Here is a 23,514-nt window from a genome sequence, read left to right on the forward strand (position 1 = left end):
CAGAGTCAAAGGCAGGCTTGTACCAATTCTGAGATAGTCGTCCTCAATACCTCATGCTTGTTGAAGGAGTTGACTTAGCTGACTCTGTGTCATGATTTACTGATGATGTGGTTTTTGTGGTGTCTGATCCAGTCTCGATGATTGTTTAAACTGCCATCATACAGCTGGACTATTGTTGAGTGCTACATTATACAAATAGTTACTTTTGACGAGGTCAATATGCGAAAACAAGGACCCGAGGAGGTCAGGTCTGAGGGTCGTTGTTTTTGCATATTTACGTCGTCAAGAGTGGTCATTCGTTTTGGATATTCTGGAATTCACTTTAAAGTTCATGAAGTCTTTTTTAAACTGCCCTCTCTTTCGTAACTTAGCTGCAAATTGTAAAATGACACCAGACACCATATTGTTTTCTACTCATCATGTGACCAGTCATTATTCGAGGTCAGTGTCAGTCACATGATTTTGGGGTCTACATTGAAATGTATTGTTTCATCACATGGTTCAGATTAACCAATGGAATTGCAAGATTCTTAATAGAGGTATAATAGTTTTTTAACAATAAGCAATATTGGCTCTCTACATGCTCAACACAACCTACAGTTTCAGTTGTCATAGTAGTGGATGTCAATCTGAGTTAGAATATGTCCGTAGTAGGTGAGTAAATGGATCAGAGGGTCAAATTTGGTGGTTTGGTTGATTGCATATCATAGTATCCGGACAATGTTGGTCATTGCTCATAATAATTACTGTTTTTTTCTGGTCCAGATTTTTGTATTGTTTACAAGCCACTATCATATAACTGGAGTATTGTTGAGTGAGGCATTAAACAAGACATAAATCCAACAATGGTAGACCGCCTCCGTGGTCTGGTGGTAGAGTGTCTGCCTGGAGAATGGAAGGTACAGGGTTCAATCCCCGGCCATGTCATACCAAATGACGTTAAAAGATGGTACTTGTTGTTACCCTGTCTGGTGCTCAGCATTAAGGTGCTAAAACAAGGATTGGTTGGCTCGGAGTCAGTATACTGTGTCTGAGTGGGGTATTTATGTTAAACTGTGGCATGGTATCTCAGTGTGCTGAGACTATTAATCGGCATCAGTCCGGACACACACGATGTGCACGCACGTGACTATAGAAGTGCAATAATCTTGGACACAATGTTAAATCCCATGCTGCAACCCCACCTCACCTCTCCTCACCTCAATGGTAGGGAAGTCCAGTGGTTAAGGCAGTCACACAATGGGTATCATGTGGGAAGCCATGTCTTGTGTCCCCCTGGGGATTGATTGGCTACAATGGCTACTGAGGTTGGCCTGTCTGATTGTCTTTCATTTCAACCCTGACAGTGTGGACTACTTTGCCACCTACCTTTGAAATTCATGCCAGTCAGCTAGCCGAGACAAATAAAATGTAATGAGGTCAAAATTTATTAGTGGCATTTGAGTACTATTAATTGTGAACCAGTTTTAAATGCTTCAATTTTGTTACTAATTGGAACTGAATAAAAATGTAAATGTAGTAAATATTTGTCTCATTCAAGCAAAACTCTCAATAAGAATCTTCTGGACTTCTCTTAAAAAATAATTTAAAAGGCTTTAACACACAGTAATTTCCCTGGCTGGCATAAATCCTCATTTATTTAATTGCTGAGTCATCGCCACCTGCAGAAATAGCATGAATCAGAGAAATTAAGACATCTGTTCTGATGGAACAAACGCCATGAAATATATTAGAAGAAAATGATTTCGATTGACAATTTGATTAACAATGATTGATGGACAATTTGATTAACAATAATTTCATTGACAATTCTAATACTCTCTTTTTCATTCTTGCCTTTTCCGACCTGCCAGTATCTCTAACATGTGCAGAGATAGAGGGACCCGTAAAGATCCAGGGTAGAATAGGTTGTCATCAACCCATGATTGCCATGAAAGGCAACTATGCTTATCGTAAGAGGCGACTAACAGGATCGGGTGGTCAGACTCGCTGACTTGGTTGATGCATGTCATTGTATCCCAACAGCATGGATTGATGCTCATGATATCAATCACTGGGTTGCATGGTCCACATTCGGATATTTACAGACCGCTGTCATATAGCTGGAATATTGCTGAGTGCAGTGTTAAACAACAAACAAACAAACAAAAGCAGAGATGGAGTAAATATGTCATTGTAATAGTTTTATTTTCCATACTGAAAAACACCACAATCTGGAATAGATTCTAGTTTTATTTTATTCAACCAATCAGTATCCCTTTCTACAAAACTATCTTAAGGCTATATGACTATAATTAATATATGTTTTGGTCAGGGAGTTGATCACAGTCTGTGATTTAGCCTCTAGTCCATAGCCCGAGTCTAGTAAAAATTTCTTCAGTCCAGTAAACTTTGCAAATTAATAAAAAAATATTGGCACAGATTGTGATCATAATATTTGCAACACAAAGATTGCTTCGTTGAACGGAGGCCTTAATGATGATTCACACGAATTGTTTGATAGACATTACTTAGAACTTGACGAATGACAAAGTAGACAATTTATGGATAAAAACTTCTTTAATTACTGTAAATGCGACGTTTTGGTATAGATCCTTATACCGTTGTCAAGCATGACATGATTCACATGATTCATAAATAATGTGAGGTGAGGTGAAATTGGGTTTAATGTTGCGTCCAAGATTATTGCACTTATATAGCGACGTGCATGCACGTGTGTGTGTGTGTGGCTGCTTGTACTAGTCCTGACTGATGCCGATTTATAGTAGTAGCTCACTGAGATACCATGCCGCAGTTTAACATGAATACCCCACTCAGACACAGTATACTGACTCCGAGCTGACCAGTCCTTGTTTTAGCCCCTTAATGCCGAGTGCCAGACAGGGTAACAACAAGTACGATCTTTTAACGTCTTTTGGTAAGGCGCGGCCGGGGATTGAAACCCGGACCTTCCGCTCTCAGGGCGGACGCTCTACCACTAGACCACAGAGGCGGTTTCATAAATATGAGTACCCCATCATAATATTAGTCTTTGCCGAAAACATTTGAGTCTACAAGCCAAACTTTCTTCATCATGTTCATCAGATCGTTTTCAGTATATTTTACTTCTTACATGTCAGGCTTCGGACAAGTAGCTGAAGTCACAGACTATGTAATGAGAAACCATACTAGCATTTAGCCAGCTGAATATACATGATACTTACCGTCAACAGAGCTCCAGCTAAGCTTGTTACATAATGAAAGAAAACCCAGGCAAACAATGACACCGTGTGTGCCTAAACCTTTCACGGGAACTTGGCCTCGCAGTCGTTACACCTTTGTGTAAATCCAATCGGATTTGGGCATCCTTTCTTAGTGTTCACCACCCGTGACTTCTTTTCACACCCCGAAAGCTCTGAGTCCAGTGTAATGTTCACAGGTGGTCAGTGGTACAGATAATAGTATCTTGGAATGTTGGCAGCACGACTGTTTGCTCATGACAAGAATGTTTCTGTCAGGTATGTAGATGCTGGTGTTTACCGTCAAACAAACACCTTGAAAGGGGAAATTAGAAATATTTTATGCACCGACTTGGCAAGCAAAGTTTGAACCACTACAGATATGTGAAGACATGGTAGATGGTGTGTTGATTATTGACATGTTATATTTGATAGCAAACTGCTGAACATTTTCATCATGTACATATTTCCTGCATATCACTCACTGACTCACTCACTGTCACTCACTCACTGTCACTCACTCACTGTCACTCACTCACTGTCACTCACTCACTCTCTCACTCTCAAAACTCACTCACTCTCTCTCTCACTCACTCACCCAACTCAGTCTCACTCACTCACTCACTCACTCACTCACTCACTCACTCACAAGCCATACCCGTGCTCGGGGGTTTCACCAAAGTCGTAAACGTCTTTGACCTGCATCACTTCGGACTTTCCTCCAACATTAAGCCGACACGCCGCGATACTATTAAAAACTATTAAAAACATCGTTAAACCCAACTCACTCACTCACTCACTCACTCACTCACTCACTCACTCACTCACAAGCCATTGCAAACTATACTGAATGTATTTTCCATTTCAAGTAAAGCAAATAAAGCTCTACATGACCTATTTGGAATGGGCTTTAAAACTGCTCAATACATATTTCAAGTCCTGCAAAAACAAGTCTTCATGTGATCATTGTTAACATATCATATTGTCAGCGTGTTTTGTAGTCTCAATTTAAAGGAATTTGTTTCAGGACAATTTAACGTCAGATAGCAGTCAGATTTTCTGTGCTAGACCAAGTTGTAGTTTGTGTTTGTGCTTTATGTCAACATTTAATCTCTCAGGTAGCCAAAAACATTAAAATCATATTCGAAACTTTGGATAAATCCATAATGGGTGAAAGGGTATTCCAGAGCATCATTCAAATTGTCAGCTAGATTGAAATCAGGCTAGGATTTCTGACGACATGGGACCCATCAATTATTCAGACATCAACGTGATCAAGCTCCTCCAGGCTTGTATTTTCAAATGCAAAGTTTATGAGACGGGACGTCTATCATGTCAGTAGTTTCCTGCTGCTTGACAAGAAGAGGGATCACACACTAGTGACCTATAGCTTGAAGTAATGGTGGATGGGCGCCAGCCATACCTGGTGGTATATTGATGTAATATCTGATAAACAGGAGCGCTTGGCTGAACCTGCCTTTCTTCAGTCATTGCAATATGAAATGGCAGTTTATCACCTTCACAGCTGAGGAGGCAGGCTCTGTGACTTTGGGTCTATTCCGTAATGGCTGCTTTTGTACAGTTTAGGAATAATGGCTGTTTTGAGTGAATGGGTACACTTTTCTGTTTGTTTTTTTTCCTTTTTATCATCTGTCCGAGGTGTGAGAATAAAGTTGTATTGATAACATAACGCATTTGGTGAATCTATGTTCTGAGACGAAAGTCCAGTTGTTGAGAATGTGGTGGATGACAAGAAATGTTTCATTTTGTAAAAATATTTCTTAAAAGCATCCTGAGCATTCAATTTAACCTCTGAACTATATTTGGAAGAAACGTTGTCAATCCAGAGTTTTTAGGACTGGTCATATATTGTGGGGGAGGGGAACACCAAAAAATATCTAGGGGAAGGTTATAAAAAAAAATACACATATTTGAGAAGGCCATGCAGAAATGGACATTATATATTAGAGCATAAGTGTGTCTGCATGTTGTCTTTTCAGAGAGGGTCAGGAAAAAAATGTACAGGTCATTGGGAGGGTCATCCAAAAGTATGACCAGTGCCCACCCCCATAATAAATGACCAGTCCGTTACTCACTTAACTTCATGAGTCGAAGATGATGTTGCATAATCATTTGGGGCTTTCTCTTCAGGTCCACTTCAGGAATTAAGTTTGGACATTTTTTGTAGATCCTTTTCCTTGGCCGTAGCAATGTAGCGGCATAAAATGAAATGAAAATTTGATTGTTTTTTTACATATCAGTGTGACGTATAATAAAAACTCAAAGAGATCTCAGAAAACACAATACACAGACGCATGATAACCGAGTGGATAACAAAACAGTTGTTGACCTCATCAAAAAGCCGTAAACTATACGCAAGATGGACCCTTGCTCCTAATGCAGGTGACTGCTTTTGAGAAGGATCATTGAGTGGGGTGACAGTCTGTCTGATTTCTGAACCATGCTGAGGGGGATGCTGAGCAAGAATAGCTTCAATGTTTGCCAGGTGTGGTCAGCCTGTTGGTTGGGATCTCTCTCTCTCTCTCTCTCTCTCTCTCTCTCTCACTCACTCACTCACTCACTCACTCACTCACTCACGTCTTCAAACTCTACAATAGAATCAGGGATATCACTTTGTTTGAAATTCTGAGCCCTGGAAAATAGACAAACTTGAGGAACTTGCAGTAATCAATTACTTGCATATTTGAACTTGTTTGGACTGCGGCTGGAAGTGGTGAAGCCAGGTTTCATCCCTAGTCCCAAAACGTGTTAAAAACCTTTCTGGATCAGCTTTAATACCCCTAAGGGCCGAGCATATTAACTTTGCTTCCAATATGTTAATTTGTTCATGTCATTGACCTGATCAATAAAGATCTTTACAAAGATCAAAATAAATATAGCCTTTTCAACTTTTTGACAGGAGCTTATGATCTTTCACAGCTTGACTAATTTTTTGAATCATTGTTTATACATGTTGAGGTCCGTTTAACCAATCTGAAATCAATAACACAATTAGAGTTCATTGTATGCATAGATACGCCCATTCTTCAGCGTGACCTTAAAAACCATGGAACATGTCGTGCAGATTGAAGCTTTCAGATACAGAAATATTGAAGACGGTGTAATATCCGAGGTTAGAATATCTTCATCTGATGTGTTTTTAAGAATGTTGGAAAGTATGTTTAACAGAGTTGAAAGTTTCAAAGAAAGCTAATGATTTTGTTTATTGTTTGAAACCCATGAGAAGGTTAGGGTTCACAACAAATGTGCATGCACCTGCAACACTGCTCATGGTGAAGTGCAGAAACTAATGTAATTAGCTGGAGCAGACGGCCTTAAAACAGGCAAAAATTATGATTCGTCTGGTTAAGCAGGCATCAAATTCACGAAAATTTCTTTTTATTGAAATAGTAATATGAAGGGTCATCACTTTTATTGCAAAGTTGTTTTTGTTGGTATAGATCGTGCTGACTCGGCATGTTTGCATGTGGTGTGTCGTGCGAAGAGAGCAGGAAAGACTGGCGTCTGGTTACCACAGCGTGTATTTGTTGAGACGCAGTGGAGCCATTTTACAATCACCAGATTCAGCCGCGAAAAATACCTGCTGAATATAAGCTAATGACATGTGGGAAAGCAAATGGCTGCAATGGATTTCAGTCTGATGGCTTTCATTCTCAGTGGCAGTACGGCAGATCTGGTTTTGAGAGCTTACCCAAAGTGGGAAATCCTTAAGGAATATGAAAGTACTGTATGAGATTTGTCTGTGTGAACGTTGTAGAGTAATACCTCAAGAAGTGGGAGCTGGTCCCATTGTTATTGCATAAGGCTTGCGGAAGGCAGACAGTCGTTTCCTGCTGATGGAGTATTGTTGGGGTTTAACCTTTCAATATCAATAAAGTGGAACGTTCATCACTGGCTACTCTTCAGTGAAATTAGATATAACCATTGATTTGTTCCATAACTGATTCATAAAATGAAACGAAGTGATGGGACTTTGGAATGTTTGTAGTCAGGCTTTAGAGTTATATATCAGGAACTGCATCCTATAATTGTGATCGCAAACAATTCCGATGAGATTTATGCATGAGATGTTTGTGCTCTCATTTAATAACATAACCAAGTTTGCTCGGAAAATGTCAGATTTCAATCAAATTGCAAATAAATGGATCTTGTAGTCGATCATCTTTCAAAATAGCATAAGCAATTTGAGCTGCTTCTAGCAATAACACCTGCTATGGCAGATAGACTGGAGGTAAAGCTAAACACGAAGTACAGCCAATTTACCATGGAATATTGCACACCGCTCCATTTCAGTATAGGAAAATATCGTCGTAATCACCTGCTATTTAGCTTATGATTTATCTCCCTTCCTAGCAGAGAAGCAGCTGTTTTCCGTCCCAATAGAGCCAATTACTGCACCAGGTTGTACATGTGTCCAAAGACATCTGGCTCGGGGAGTCATCGGGCACTGCTGTAGTCTCCCCGACTCCTGGGTTGGGGAGGAGATTAGTGGGCTCGGAGAATCCAGGATTGTTACTGTATGGCTGCCCTACTCAGACAGATGTCTTGTGTTTTCATAGGGATCTGGGATACACCACAACTAAGATTTCACGATTTGTGCGCGTTTAAGTTCAGGTCATGCTGCATGGTAGAACTGCTGTTGGGTTTATGATGCAGCTTAAAATTGCTGCGGAGCTGATTGTAATGGACGTTTTTAAATCCTGTATAAACACCTCTATTCACAATTGCATGCTCATATCTTTTCTTCTAAATGTACAGGCCTACTCGTCTTAAAGTCTTATCTGTACATTTTTATAGTGCTGCAACTCTTACTTGTCTCAGTATAAATACCCATTATTATTATTATTATTATTATTATTATTATTATTATTATTATTAAATAATTGTCAGAGGGTTTTATCTTTCCTGTAGATTTGAGGGGCAAGGCATATGGCAGCACGTTTAATTGTGTAAAATTGAAATAATTCTTTGACATCCTGTAAACTGAATATACAGGAAGCCCATGCCAGTAAGTCTTCAAGGTTGCACATGTTTCCTTCATTGGGAGATACGTTTTCTATGAGACTACATTATTATTTGCATAACTTCCAGGACATCTTTAGGTTGAAAGTACTGAAATGTTACATCTTGTCCTATCTGATCAATAACATGGCTTGGAATCCAACCATATACTAGCATGACTAGAAAGTAGTTTTGTTCTATGAGTCTGTCAGTGGCTGTATGTGTAATGTGCTGCTTTATTATAGAGAAATATTCTTTATGTTCTATACCATGTGTAAGAATGTGTGAGTGTGTTGTATTTTACGCCGTTTTAACAATACTTTAGCAAAATCACAGTTGGGAGACACCAGAAATGGGCTTCACACATTGTACCCATTTGGGGAATCAAACTCGGGTCTTCGGCATCCCGAGCGAACACTTTAACTACAAGCCTACCCCACCTACCCCCCATGTTTAAGAAGCTCACAGTGGCATCAGTGATAATAATAAACCATATTAAGTTCTCAGAAAAACAAAGTGCCTTTGGCACAATGTTTGAACATGTAGGTTTGACTCTGCAGATCTTGTTAATGTTATGGCCAATATGCTGAAGTTCATTGTCTAGCAGACCACTACCATGGTTTTGTGGATAGTGTGTCTGCCCAGATGGTTGGTCGTTCGATCTGGCTGCATCATATTAAAAGACTTTATAATGTGCTACTTCTTGTTACTTTGCCCGGTATTAAGAGGCTAAAACAATGTGTCTGAGTGGGGTATTCGTAAAACTGTGGCATGGTATCTCAGTGAACTAGCACTGGAAAACGAGCATAAGCCCCACTCCTGCATGCTCATTTCTGTAGAAATGCAATAATCGTGAATGCGATGTTAATCCCCTTTTCACCTCACCTCCTTGTATATCGTCAACTCAAATAAAGCAATTTCCTCCATACGATGTAATCCAAAAAGTCCCAAAATAATTCTTGGCTTGAACAAAAAGATGTTTCCAAATGAAGATGAGATGTTGACAGATGGTTTACCTCGAATCTAGACATAGCTGTAGATTAAGCAGTATCTCGCGATACTGTCTGTTATCGAAGTTGTGTCATGTCTGGGACTACCTCTCCAATCCTCCTTGTATTGTCTGCAATAGAGCTGTTAATTCACACTATTGTTAACACATTTATCAGGTGTCTGTGGTGTTTTTTCCTGCAAGGTTCTCACAGCGAGGTCATATACGAAAGGTCGAAGAGCCTCTGCTTGTCACATGGTCTGAGTGTTTTTACAAGCTGATGTATCCTTGCCCTAGAAAAAACCAGCTCACATTGTACAAGACTGTTATAACTGTTACTTTCAGCCAGGTATTTTTACCAGTGATTGATCTACAGTAGTAACAGTTTGGTTTTTATTAAGTTTGGTTGAATGCAAATTATGGAATTTTTTGTTTGAAAATGGATGTAAAGCAAAATTTATTTGATGCACATGGAATTCTTGCCCCATAGGATCATTTTAAAGTTGATGAGTTTGGTTTACGATAATAGTCTTCCAGGTAATCGGGCAGGACATAATTGCTAGATTTTGGAGCCAGAATAATAGTTCCGGTCGCCAGTTTTCTTTTGAGAAACAAAAATGCCAATGCTTGGCTGTAAGAACACACCGATCATATGCAATGAATTGTCTGTAATTTCTTAAACTAAACCAACACAAAAGAAAAATATGACAATGTTCATATCATGTCCAAAAGCACAGATTATTTAGACTGGCCCTCAAAACCAAATATGGTCTGCCAACATGATATTTTTGCAAAAAGACCAATGGCGCTGAAGCCTCAGTTTGGTCGGCATGGTTGGACAGGATGAAAATTGAAATAAATACTTGGAGAACAATTTCCTCCATACGACGTAATCCAAAAAGTCGCAAAATAATTCTTGGCTTGAACAAAAAGATGTTTCCAAATGAATATGAGATGTTGACAGATGGTTTACCCCGAATCTAGACATAGCTGTAGATTAAGCAGTATCTCGCACCGGTCTGCCAACATGATACTTTTGCAAAAAGACCAATGGCGCTGAAGCCTCAGTTTGGTCGGCATGGTTGGACAGGATGAAAATGAAAATAAATACTTGGAGAACATGGAAAACAGAATTCAGGTCTGGCGAGAAATATTTTTAAAATAATTCTGTATCTGTAATAGACATAAGTATTGTGTCAATTTTGCTTGTGCAGTACTTGTGCATGCCCTGATTATGTTACTATGTTGGTCAGTGCTATAATTGCGCTTATGGGTTTCACCAAAATCTTGCATGTCTGAGACCTGCATCACTTCTGGCTTTCTCCCGCATGAAGCTGACATGCCGTAATATAACTGGAATACTGTTTGAAGCCGTTTGAGCAGTTTAACCATACTCGTTCACTCAGTCTCTTGTTACCTGACATCCTCTTTGTACCCAGTTTAGCCTGTTCAAAGACAGTGACAGTATTATGATTGGACTTCTTCTTGTTCTTTTGACAATGGGGGTGGTGTAGCCTATTGGTTAAAGTGTTAGCTCGTCACACAGAACACCTGGGTTTGATTCACCACATGGGTAGAATTCTGGGCCCACTTGCGCAAAGCGATCTTAGTGCTAAGACTTTCATAAGCCTATGTTAAAGTATGGGTGTTACGATCATGGTAGAGCTAAGATCGCTTTGTGCAAGTGGGCCCTGGTGTTCCCTGCATGATGCTAGAATATTGTTAAAAGTGGTGTAAAATGATTTTAACTTACTCTTTTGTCAATGCTGGATTGTGTGCGTGTGTGGCTTATTATTTTTATATTACCTTCACAGGTACCTGATTTCTCTTCATTCCTCGATAATGAGCTCAGTTGAGTACAAAACTCACACTTTTATTTGTGAAAGTCATTTTTTTATTTCCATATGATCATTACTAAAACTGTGCCATTCTATATGTGTAAAAACCCCAACTCTTCAAATTCATGACTCCCTTCCTATTTAACAGTCCCTGTCAATAATGGACATTTTTCTGAACCTAAAGTGTTCCTCGTGACATAAGGAAATAATAATTCACCATTCACCTACCTTTTTATAGACCAACTACCTTGGAGTAATAGGTTAAACAAGAGCACGCACACATGTAAGTAGCAGCTTAGTAGATACTTTGCTTCGGTTTGGTGGACGATACGTCTACCTGCTTGCTACTCAGATGTTATATACCAGATATTGGGACTAGGTTTAAAAGAGAAAAATGTGAAAAAAGTATTGGATACGTCAGATTGATGATTGCGTTTGCAGCTTTGTTTGTTGGTGCAGCTCTTCATTACGGTCTTTACCCCCACGTGCATGTGTGCCGCCAAGATGACTGTTTATATCATTAGTGCTTCCCTGGGTGGGCCAGCCTGTCTGTTGATGTCCTGCGTCTCCCAAGCTGAGGAAGGCATCCCCATGTTCGGAGAACGAGGAGTCTGCCTCGTACACCACAGCTTTGATTATATCTCAGTTATGTTAATTTGAATATAATTGCTGTGAAGTTTCGTGCAGTGCAAAGGGACTGCAAAAAAAACGGGGCTGTTTGAAAAAATATGTGAATAAGATCTGAGGTACCGTGTCAGGCAGGGTTCTCTCCATGCATGTTGCACAACAATTAAATCCTGATATATTTTACATTTTTTGCCCTTTCTCTGATGACGCTGATGTGTGGTTAAAGTATTTGTTCTAAGGAATAACAAGGCTCAAGTGAAAACTCATGTGTAAAGATACATGGTCTTGGAGATTAACCCAGAGGCAGTAGTGGTCTTAGCTGAGATAACATTATTTAACAACATATCCCTGGCCAAGTGTCTTCTTGGCCTGGCGGGGGAGTAAAATGTCCAGATATTTCTGGCTGTGTCCTTGGGTATATACAGTTAGGTAACCCGCAACCAACTTGTCAATAATTCCATCCTCACCTTGCTGTGTACTGCATTTATATAATGAGAATAAAATCCATTTTGACATGACCATACACATTTGACTTTGGGGGGCGGTCGGGTAGCCTAGTGGTTAAAGCGTTCGCTCGCCACGCCGAAGACCTGTGTTCGATTCCCGACATGGGTACAATGTGTGAAGCCCATTTCTGGTGTCCCCCGCCGTGATGTTGCTGGAATATTGCTAAAAGCGGGGTAAAACCATACTCACTCACTCACTCTTGGCCTGGCTTTCCTGATATTGAATTGTCTTCGGCATGGAAGACAGATGTCAGAGACTTCCCCTGATACATGCATATAGATTATTAACGTGCATGTGCGTCCTACTGATTTTACAAAACAAGTGTGAGAATTGTTGCATTTCCCAAGAGATAGTCAGGGTAATACATGAATTCTTACGCGAGATTCGTAAAATCAGTATGACACACTTGCGAGTGTAATAAATTCTTTATTATCATTTCTTAATCTTTATGAGCTCCCCTTTAGGAAAATTGCACTTATCATGACTGCCATCATGGAAAGACAGAATTGTTGAATGACGTCAGCAGTCTTCAGCTATGACGTTGTTTCTAGTGGGACATCATTCCGATCTTACATCACACTAAGATTTAATTGACGTCAACAATACACTGGTGCACGAGAAGTGTTATTTGCTCAAGTGCACCTACTATTTTTAGGAGTTCTGTTCTATCCTTATGGGACCTATGAAGATTCCGGGATAGAATAGGTCTTCAGCAACCCATGCTTGCCGTAAAAGGTGACTATGCTTGTCGTAAAAGGCGACTACCGGGTAACGGGATCGGGGGGTCAGGCTCGCTGACTTGGTTGAAACATGTCATCGATCCCAATTGACATCTGTTCTATCCTTATGGGACCTATGAAGATTCCGGGATAGAATAGGTCTTCAGCAACCCATGCTTGCCGTAAAAGGTGACTATACTTGTCGTAAAAGGCGACTACCGGGTAACGGGATCGGGTGGTCAGGCTCGCTGACTTGGTTGAAACATGTCATCGATCCCAATTGCGTGGATCGATGCTCATGATTTTAATCACTGGATTGTCTGGTCCAGACTCGATTATTTACAGACAGCCGTCATATAGCTGGAATATGGCTAAGTGCGGTGTTAAACAACAAACCAACCAACCAACTATCCTTATGGATATTAAATTCTTTAAACTCATGAGAAATTAATGACTTGCTTTGAGATAATATTTCTTCATTTTTCATGTAAGTTTGATCATGTTTATGTTGAGCAAATTTTCAAAATAAATTGTATAACATGGTAGTAAATGATACTTTATTTTGGTATTGTGTCGAGGGATGTATTATTTATATAGTGTCATTCTTGCATCACATTAATCAAGTTTGGAGTTTCAACATAATTATGGTATCACTGTGTGGCTTAAAATTTGCTAGTGTGATTTCAAATTTTTTGTCATTCAAGATATGAGAATCATGTCCCTTCTTATCATCAATGAGATGTTTAGGTTCTGGCCTATTAACATAAAATTAATATATACATATTTCATTTTCAAACCGTTTAAAACTAAGTGTGTGACAACTGTATTTGTGGCCTGTGAAGTGAAGGTTCGTCAGTTCATGTAGATGTAGGTATCTGGAAAACATATGGTTAGAACTGCTCTGCGGTGACTGCTATATATATATACTACTCACAAGAAGTTAAAGAACACCTGATTTGTTCATATAACCATAGACATCTGTCATGGCTGTTAGGTAATGCAACACACAGTCTTCCAATTGTGGATGTTCTTTAACTTCATTGTTTTGAGCAGTATATGTATTCATACACACACACACACCCTCTCTCTCCTCCTTCCTCCCTCTCTCTCTTCTCTCCCTCATTCTCACCCACCTATACCCCCATCTCCACTTCCCTCTTTCTCTCTCTCCTCCCTCCTCCCTCTCATCTCCCTCATTCTCTCTCTCTCTCTCTCTCTCCTCTCCCTCATTCTCACCCACCTATACCCCCTCTCCCACCTCTCTCTCTCTCTCTTTCACTCACTCACTCACTCACTCACTCACTCACTCATGTCTTCAAACTCTACAATAGAATCAGGGATATCACTTTGTTTGAAACTCTGAGCCCTGGAAAATTGACAAACTTGAGGAACTTGCAGTAATCAATTACTTGCATATTTGAACTTGTTTGGACTGCGGCTGGAAGTGGTGTAGCCAGGTTTCATCCCTAGTCCCACAACGCGTTAAGAACCTTTCTGGATCAGCTTCAATACCCCTAAGTCCCGAGCATATTAAATGTTATGTAAGCTCACTGAATGAAGTGTCCCATAAATTAATGACGTATTGCTGTAAAACATTACAGGAACATGTGCACATAATCTTAAGGTGTCCAAAGATTGACGTCATGCCCAAGAAAGCATGACAAATTACACAACACACAGGGATTAGTGATATAGTATGGTAAATAAAGCTAAAAGGTATTAATGTTCAAAGATCAATGTTGTGGATCTAGTAAGGATAAGTCAAACACAGATTTGAAATTGTGTTTACATGCACTGGACTGTTGATGACTGTTGTGGTATGGCTGGAATATTGCTGACTGCAGCATAAAACTTTGGTCTACTGACTGATCCAAATGGGTTTCTGAAGTCAATTCATCCCTGGTGTTAATGTCACATAAAAGGGTTCTGTTGGACACTGTTGCATTTTTCATGTTACCAAGATAAGACTATGAATAGCATTATGGTGTTGACTTATGATTTCCAATGCATAGTTATCAGATAATAGCCTGGGCAGCTATGTATCATTTGTATTGTACATCTATGATCTGTGGTCTCCTGTCCCCATTTTCACTGTTATTCCGTGTGTACAGGGCTGGATCAGTATACTCCTTCGTGATGGAGAACATAAGCTACACAACTGATCAGTTATGAGATTACTTCTTGTTGCCATACTACCATACCTTTAGCCACTCCACAAAGGAATTTCATCTCTATTTAGATTGTACTCCTATACTATGTGAGTGAGTGAGTCTGGTTTAACCCCGCTTTTAACAGTATTCCAGTTATATCGTGGTGTGTCAGCTTAATGTGGGAGGAAAGACCGAAGTGATTCAGGTCTCAGACGTTTACCTCTTCGGTGAAACCCACGAGCACGGGTATGGTGCTGACAAATATAGAAAAATAATCGGGGTGAACCGGGATTCGAACCCACAATCATAGGTTTCTAGCGTGTCCAAGGGACACAAATCTGCACAGCGAATCGCGGCGCCTTAGACGACTGGGCCACCAGTGCAACCTCCTATAATATGACAGTCTTACAATCATACTGCTAAGATTACCTTCTGAAACATGACCTGGTCAAGATTCCAGAAAACAGTTTTAGCCACAGTATTATTGTAACTCCCATACATTAGCATAAACTTGTGCTTGTCATAGCGCTAAGATCACTTTGTGAAGCAGGACCAGTTTGAACATAGACTTATGACGATCGTAGGGCTGAGATAACATTGTGAAACAGGCCCTGTTTATTGGCTGATTGCTGTAGCACTGAGACCGGCCATTTGTTACAGAGGGGGTTAGGGAAGTGGCTTTTGATACACGAACATACTGAAAATAATAACCGTCCCTAATGCTTGTCTATTGAGTTGACCACACCACACACCTAATTCCGTCTGACATGCTCACGCCACACCTAGACAGCCTCTTATAATAATGACAGGTCCCCAGAACCAAGGCAAAGTTCCACAAAAGATCTTAGCCAGAAGAAGTTTTATTGTACAGAAATACCCACAGGGGGCAGGGTACAAGGAATGAACATGACTTGTAACTCCCATACCTTAACATAGACTGAAGCCTAAGTCACACAGACAATGCAACCGCGATGCAACCTCCTTGCGACCAAAATATTTGACAATTGCAGTTAGGTTCCAGGGGTTTCTTAAAGGTTTTAGTGAGGTCGCTTCAAGGTTTCAGAGCAGTTGCAAAGTTTCGCTGACTAGTCACCGAGCGGTCTCAACTAGTTGCAAACATTTTGCCGTATCTGTGGTGAACAGTTACCGATCAATCACTGACAAGTTGCAAAACCTATCGCTGATTGATCTACGATCATACCCAAATTCTAAATATGGGCAAAAGTAGTTGCACCGGTCTCAGCGATCGCCAGTCAGTCGCAAAAGAAGCGAGTCGCCAATAGGTTGCATTGCGTTCGCATAGACTGTGTGACTGTAGCTTTAGTCAAGTTGTTGCGGAGACCGCTCTGTGGAGCAAGGCCCAGACGAGGTGGCTGCTGGCCATGATGATCTGGTCCAGAGCCAGATGGCTGCCATTGACCTCAGATGAGGGGAGCCTTTCAGCTATGAATGCCATGTGACATTCCCATTATGGTGGCTGTACAGGACATACACTGTGATCCACTCATGGCTCCCCCTAACTCAGTTTTATGCTGAAATACATTTCCCACTTTGTCCTGTTTCTTGCTGGGACATTGTTGAGGCCATGTCCTCATTATTTTGAGTTGCCTCATATTTTCTGTTTCATGAATAATATCAAAATTTGAAATAATTACTTTGGTCAATCCTTTTGAAGACCTGGGATATTGGTCTTCAGCAACCCATGCTTGTTCTAATAGGAACTAACGGGATCGGTTGGTCAGACTCGCTGACTTGGTTGATTCATGTCATCGTATCCCAATTGTGTCGATCACTGCTCATGATGCTAATCACTGGATTGTCTGACCAGGACTGGTATTATTTAGAGACTGCCATTATATACTGATATAGCTAGAATATTGCTGAGTACTGCGTTAAACAACAAACAAACAAACGTTTTTAGTGGATGGTCTTCATTTTGGTTGCAGTATCTGTAGAGAGTGTAGGCAGACCGTACTTGATTTCTGTCAATGGTTGGGTTATTGCCAGTAGGTGGATGGTGATCTTAATGGTGATCAATTGTGTAAAAGGAAATATACATGCAACTTGGTGTTTCTTTAAGCTATGAGAGTGGAGGTTGGTGGTTCAGTCCACGGTCACATCATATTAAAAGATGTTAAAAGATGGTACTTGTTGTTACCTTGCCTGAAACTCAGCATTAAGGGGCTAAAACAAGGACACAAGGCTCGGAGTCATTATGCTGTGTCTGATAGGGTGTTCATGTTAAACTGCAGCACAATATCTCACAGGGCTAGCACTATTAAAACGGCATTAGTAACCACGTATGCATGCACACAATCTTAAATATGATGTTAAACCCCATTTCACCTCACCATCTTTAAGCTGTCACCACTTATCAATTTCAGAAAAAGGTCAGGAAGCGCATTCTTAGTTCAGGACCTGTAGTGATGTTGTATGACTTGACCAAAGACAGTGCTACATCTAACCTTCTCCGTCACCTGTGTACCATGTATCCTCATGATTTGACTCTGTTACAGGTGTGAATCTGCCACTAGACCCCACGTACAACATCACCTGTGTTTGCAGCACATGTGATACCAACTACTGCGTCACCAATGGAAATGTGAGTATTACCTTCCCTTCATGTGACATCGTACACCGTGAAAGGTGACTGTACCAGTCAAAAGAGGTGACTAACGGGATCGGGTGCTAGATCCTGACCCACACAAATAATTCTGATGAGTACCACTGTAACCATGGTAACAAACTAGTAGCACAACTGGTCATGGTTGTATCCAGTATTCCAGACAAATTGGGAAAAATTCACCATTTTGTGCAAAATCGGCATGTTTTTACAGTCGTTATTTTTTTTAATTCAGAGATATTACAACATTGCATCCAATACTATAATGAGTCTTCCTTTTTATCATTATAATTTTTATTGGTCCAGTTATCAGTGAAATACGAGTCACCTCTATAAGGCCGTAATATGAGTTATTACTATATAAACATGATTAAAACGAATAGGAAAAATCTTAATTCCAAGTTGGGAATATGTACTGAAATTTACAGCAGACTTGAGGCTGATATCAGGCTCCTTAGCAGATCCAAATGAATTCTTTCTGGTGTAGTTTCAGCACTTTTGCCCTTAATCCTGTAATCAGATTAGTATTATGTCTCCCCCAGAATGGAGGGAGACATATTGTTTTTGGCACGGTTCCCGTCGGCGTCGGCGTTGGCGTCGGCGTTCCCACCGTTTCCGGACCATAACTCATAAACCGTTTAATATTTTTTCGCGAAACTTTGTATACACATTAACCCAGCACTGAAGTGGTGCCTTTTGCTATTTAGAGATTTTTGACATTTTTATTTTTTCTCGTTTCCATGGAGATAAGTTGAACATAGGCTCTGAATGGGGGTAAGCTTTGTTTCCTGACCATAACTCAGAAACCGTGTAATATTTTTTCGCGAAACTTTGTATACACATTAATCCAGCACTGAAGTGGTGCCTTTTGCTATTTAGAGATTTTTGACATTTTTATTTTTTCTCGTTTCCATGGAGATAAGTTGAACATAGACTCTGAATGGGGGTAAGCTTTGTTTCCTGACCATAACTCAGAAACCGTTTAATATTTTTTCGCGAAACTTTGTATACACATTAACCCAGCACTGAAGTGGTGCCTTTTGCTATTTAGAGATTTTTGACATTTTTATTTTTTCTCGTTTCCATGGAGATAAGTTGAACATAGGCTCTGAATGGGGGTAAGCTTTGTTTCCTGACCATAACTCAGAAACCATTTAATATTTTTTCGCGAAACTTTGTATACACATTAACCCAGCAGTGAAGTGGTGCCTTTTGCTATTTAGAGATTTTTGACATTTTTATTTTTTCTCGTTTCCATGGAGATAAGTTGAACATAGACTCTGAATGGGGGTAAGCTTTGTTTCCTGACCATAACTCAAAAACTGTTCAATATTATTTCATGAAGTTGTAACATATTAACCAAGTCCTGAAGTGGTGCTTCTTGCTATTTAGAAGTTTTTCACATTTTATTTTTTCTTGTTTATGGAGACAAGTTTAACTTAGACTCTTTATTGGGATAGGCTTTGTTCCAGAACTAAACTCAACACCCCTTCAATATTTCTGTGTCTTTTGCTTATAATGAAATTTAAGAATTTGATCTTTTCAATATTATTGAATTCAAAGCAATTCTAGAATTAAAATATTGTGAATTATTTTTGTGGGAATGAACAGATGGGGTTTAACGTGAAGTAAACGAATGAATGGGGGTTAGGGGAGTAGGGGGAGACATATGTTTTTACGAGTAAAAACACTTTCTAGTTTCTAATTGAAATCATGTTCAGTGAAGTTGGTACAGAATGTATTTCACAAGGTCCTCAACTGCTTTTCAGTGTTTTGCATCCTTGAATAAAGTAAATGGAGAAGAGCGGCGAGCATACGGATGCACGGACATGGACCTCATGCTCCATACAATGTGCAAGCAGAAGAACCAGGACACCCTGGCGACCGACTGCTGCAACAACACCAACTACTGCAACAAGGACATCCCATTGCTGCTGCCGGAACCGGCAAAGCCAGGAGACGGTACGACAGTTGTTCGGACAACACATTATGCCTTTGTTAGTTTAGATATCAATAAGATTCAGTGACGCTTAATAAAAATATGTAATTTTGATAGTAGCAGGTGACTGTATTTAAATTGAAAAGGAGCCCCAATGAGAGAGAACCCTTTGGAAAATCTAGACTTGCTTTATTTAGACTTACGGCATTACAGTAAGGGCTGGTAAGAAGGAAAAATGGTATGGTTCAGGGACTGTGAGATGGACTAGGATTCAGGGTCAGAGTAGGGTTTCTATGAGGAGATTAAAGTCACAATAGCTGACTCAATGATGTAACTGAAATACTGTTTAAAATGGAGTTAACTCCGACTCATTCACTTCAGTGTTTGATGTTCTGAATATGAATAATGTCCATGGGGTATAACTATTATATTCATGATGTGGTGTATATCCCTGTGTACGGCATCTTGTTATCATACAACTTGAATAATGGTACTATCTGTTACTGATCATAAGACAAGTTGGTGGGAGAATTGGTCCCCAGAACCAATGCTTGCCGTACGAGGTGGCTCAAAGGATCATGTGACCCGTGAAGATCTGGGTAGAAAAAAGGTCTTCAGCAACCCATGCTTGCCCTTTGTTTTGTAGAGGCGATCGGGTGGTCAGGCTTGCTGACTTGGTTGATGCATGTCATCATATCTCAATTGCGTAGATCGATGCTCTTGATGTCAACCACTGGATTGACTGGTCCAGACTTGATTATTTACAGACCGTCGTCATATAGCTGGAATATTGCTGAGTTTTGCGTCACACATCAAACAAACACACAAACAAAGGATCATGTGGTCGGACTAGGTGACTAGGTTGATAACATGTCAGCATTCTCCGACAGAATGGACAGTTGCTCATAATATCGATCACTGGATTGTCTGGTCCAGATTTGATTATCTCCAGACTGCTAGCACATTGCTGAGTGTGGCGTTAAACAATAAATAATATAACAATATGTTTGAGACGAATGGTATTTGATTGGTGATGGTTATTGTTTCAGCAGCACTGTTCCCCGACCTGATATCCCACCTCCCCCTCATCCTCGCCATCATCATCCCCATCATCATCGTGGCTGTCCTCATGCCTATCATAATCTTCCTCTTCCGACGCGTCCATCAGCGCCGGATGGAGGCACTATTTGCCCGTGAGAGACGCTTACTGGAGGAAGATGGGATACGTGCAGCGCAAGTTGGAGACAGTACTCTACAGGTTGGTGATGAAGCAGACTTTTTCTTAACGCTACGATTGTCGCATCTCAAACGGACACTTCGGCACCCTAAACAAATACTCTTGACTTTCCAGCACCATGAAGCCAAAACTGGCATACCGTATTCACTGTATTAAGCACTCTGCTCCAATAAGCTCCCCTGCCCAACTTCTAGATTAACCTGTAGGTAATCTTTATAAGCAAGGGCAGTTGGCTAGCCTAGCGGTTAAAGCGTTTGCTCATCACGCCGAAGATCCAGGTTTGATTCCCGACATTGGTTCAATGAGTGGAGCCCATTTCTGGTGGTCCCCGCCATGATATTGCTGGAATATTTCTAAAAGTGGCGTAAAACCATACTAAAATAAGCGCTCTCTACTATGACTGAAAATTTACATGACAATCCTTTTTTTTCAAATATAATGCAAAAAGGAAGTCAAAGAACACCCGATTCTTTCTTATTACATTTGTGAATCTGTCATGGCATCTTCATGTCAAAAATTGGCTTTTGAGAAGTATTTTTGGATTTTTCCTGAAATTGGGATTAGGAGTAGAAATTAAATATTATGTGGATGTGTAAGGTCCTGCTCAAACAAACAGCCTGTTAGACATCCCCGATTTTAGAAACAGCAGAAGCTTTGTGCAAGTGTGACAATCACTGTCTACACTGGGTCATGTAAACTTTCAAACATGTTTCACATGACGTGTCATGAGTGTGTATCAATGTCAGTCAGCTTGTCATGTCTGTGGTCATATAGTGTGAACAGTGGAATCTCACCAAAAATTGAGATTTGAATTACTCAACCAACCCTTATTTCAGTGCCAGCTCTAACAATTCTGCTGACATACGTAACAAAAGTGTGACAAGTTATGTCTGTGTTAGTGTGTTTTGGTAGACATTGCAGTGTGAACTAATGCTCCAGCTGTGTCCTTTGTGATTACAGCTGTGAGGGTTTTACAATCAGTAGACGGTAGACACAATAATTCCACTCACAACACCTCAGTGTTGTGTGGCTGACAGGAACAATTTAGTGAAAGTCCTTATCAATGTTTCTCTCTGGGGCAAGCCATTTCATGATGTGTTCAAAATATGTTTTAAACACTGATTAAAATTTCATCTTTGAGTTTTACACACAAAAAGAGTACCTGTGAAGAATTGGTCTTCAGCAACCCATGCTTGTCTCAAGAGGCGACTAATGGGATTGGGTGGTAGGGGTTGAAGAATGTCGTCGATGCTCATGATGTCAACGCCTGGATTGTCTCGGTTCAGACTCGATTATTTACAGACCGCCGTCATATAGCTGGAATATTGCTGAGTGTGACATTAAACAAGAAACAAACATTACTTTTTACTTGTCTTGTTCTTATTTTGGGCTAACTTTTGTAATGGTTCTGTCAGTTCCTGTCAGATTGCACTTTGAAAATCAACGTTTTCTTCTAATTAGATGTTTTGTCACATTTTAAATAATCAGACCGAATGAATCTTGAATGAAGTAGGTTGGCATCAATTTACGTCAAATTCTAAAATTGTTCATAAACATTTCAATCATCACCAGACATATGATTGGCTGGACTGTTAGTTTCATTGACCTTGACCTTTTGCTTTGTCGCAGGAGCTGTATGACGAGTCGATGACCTCAGGGTCGGGGTCAGGTCTGCCCTTCCTGGTCCAACAGACAGTTGCCCGGCAGGTCCGACTGGACGAGTGCATTGGTATGTAAAACAGGTTAACTTGTGGTTAGGGCTGGCTATGGATACAGATCATAGAGGCCGATATTCATTTACGGAATATCGATCAATTATCGATAACTATTAGAGAAAGTAACTTTGAGCAAATATGCAAAAAAGTCCGAAAGAAATCAACACACTTCATGCCACTGGTAACACATCTATGCATGGATTACTCTGTGGACACCTAAGTAACAGTTGCTTTCAGTCTTTGGCAATTGACATGATTGATAATAACAAGTCTGTTTTGGTAAATCTAAACTTTATTTCATCACAATTTGTTTGATATGATCGATGACACAATTTTCATAACGATAATCGTTAGTGTTTCTTCCCATCGACGATAATTCCAATTATTGATCTTTTTAGCCAGCCATACTTTGTGTATGTTCAGTATGAAGGATATCCCCCATCACGCCAATAATGGAACATGCTAGATTAAGTCTCTTGAGGTTACATACATACAGAGATTAGTTTAGGGACTCGGCATTTATGGGACGGGTTGGGTAGGATAGGATGAGATGGAGTGGAGGGGTCACGTTGTGGGATACAGGGGTTGTGCCACACGACATACTTGTAACAATGGCAGTAGAAAGAAAATTGCTTTTTCTGTGAGATTCTTGAAAACTTGGACATGTGTTTCATGATATTTGTGGAGAAAATGGTGGTACATTATATCAGGATTTTATTTTTGATCAGGTTTACTAAAATTAGACCTATTACAATACCAACGAACACAACAAACTCATTAGGTCTTATTTCTTTAAAAAAAAAATAGTTAGCTGTATGTATACTGCTCAAAAGACGTTTAAGAACACCCGATTCTTTCATATTACTATAGTTAATCTGTCTTGGCAAAGAACACAGAATCTTTCATATCACTGTACTTAATTTGTCATTAG

General features: G+C 40.0%; 1 protein-coding gene across 2 annotated transcripts in view; it reads left to right on the plus strand.

Annotated features, from left to right (window-relative positions):
• LOC124150673 (activin receptor type-1-like) overlaps window positions 1-23,514 on the plus strand; it is a 53,378-nt gene that overhangs the window by 23,484 nt on the left and 6,380 nt on the right. Inside the window, exons 2-5 of one of the 2 annotated variants that reach the window (XM_046522670.2) lie at window positions 17,586-17,671; window positions 19,462-19,654; window positions 20,681-20,889; window positions 22,498-22,597. In XM_046522670.2, coding sequence (XP_046378626.1) covers window positions 17,586-17,671; window positions 19,462-19,654; window positions 20,681-20,889; window positions 22,498-22,597 — 588 coding nt within the window. The remainder of the gene's footprint in view (window positions 1-17,585; window positions 17,672-19,461; window positions 19,655-20,680; window positions 20,890-22,497; window positions 22,598-23,514) is intronic. The other variant, XM_046522680.2, reaches the window with a different exon arrangement.

The sequence above is a fragment of the Haliotis rufescens genome, unplaced genomic scaffold, assembly GCF_023055435.1.
Source record: "Haliotis rufescens isolate VD_foot unplaced genomic scaffold, xgHalRufe1.0.p SCAF_4, whole genome shotgun sequence".
Taxonomy (NCBI): Eukaryota; Metazoa; Mollusca; class Gastropoda; order Lepetellida; family Haliotidae; genus Haliotis; species Haliotis rufescens.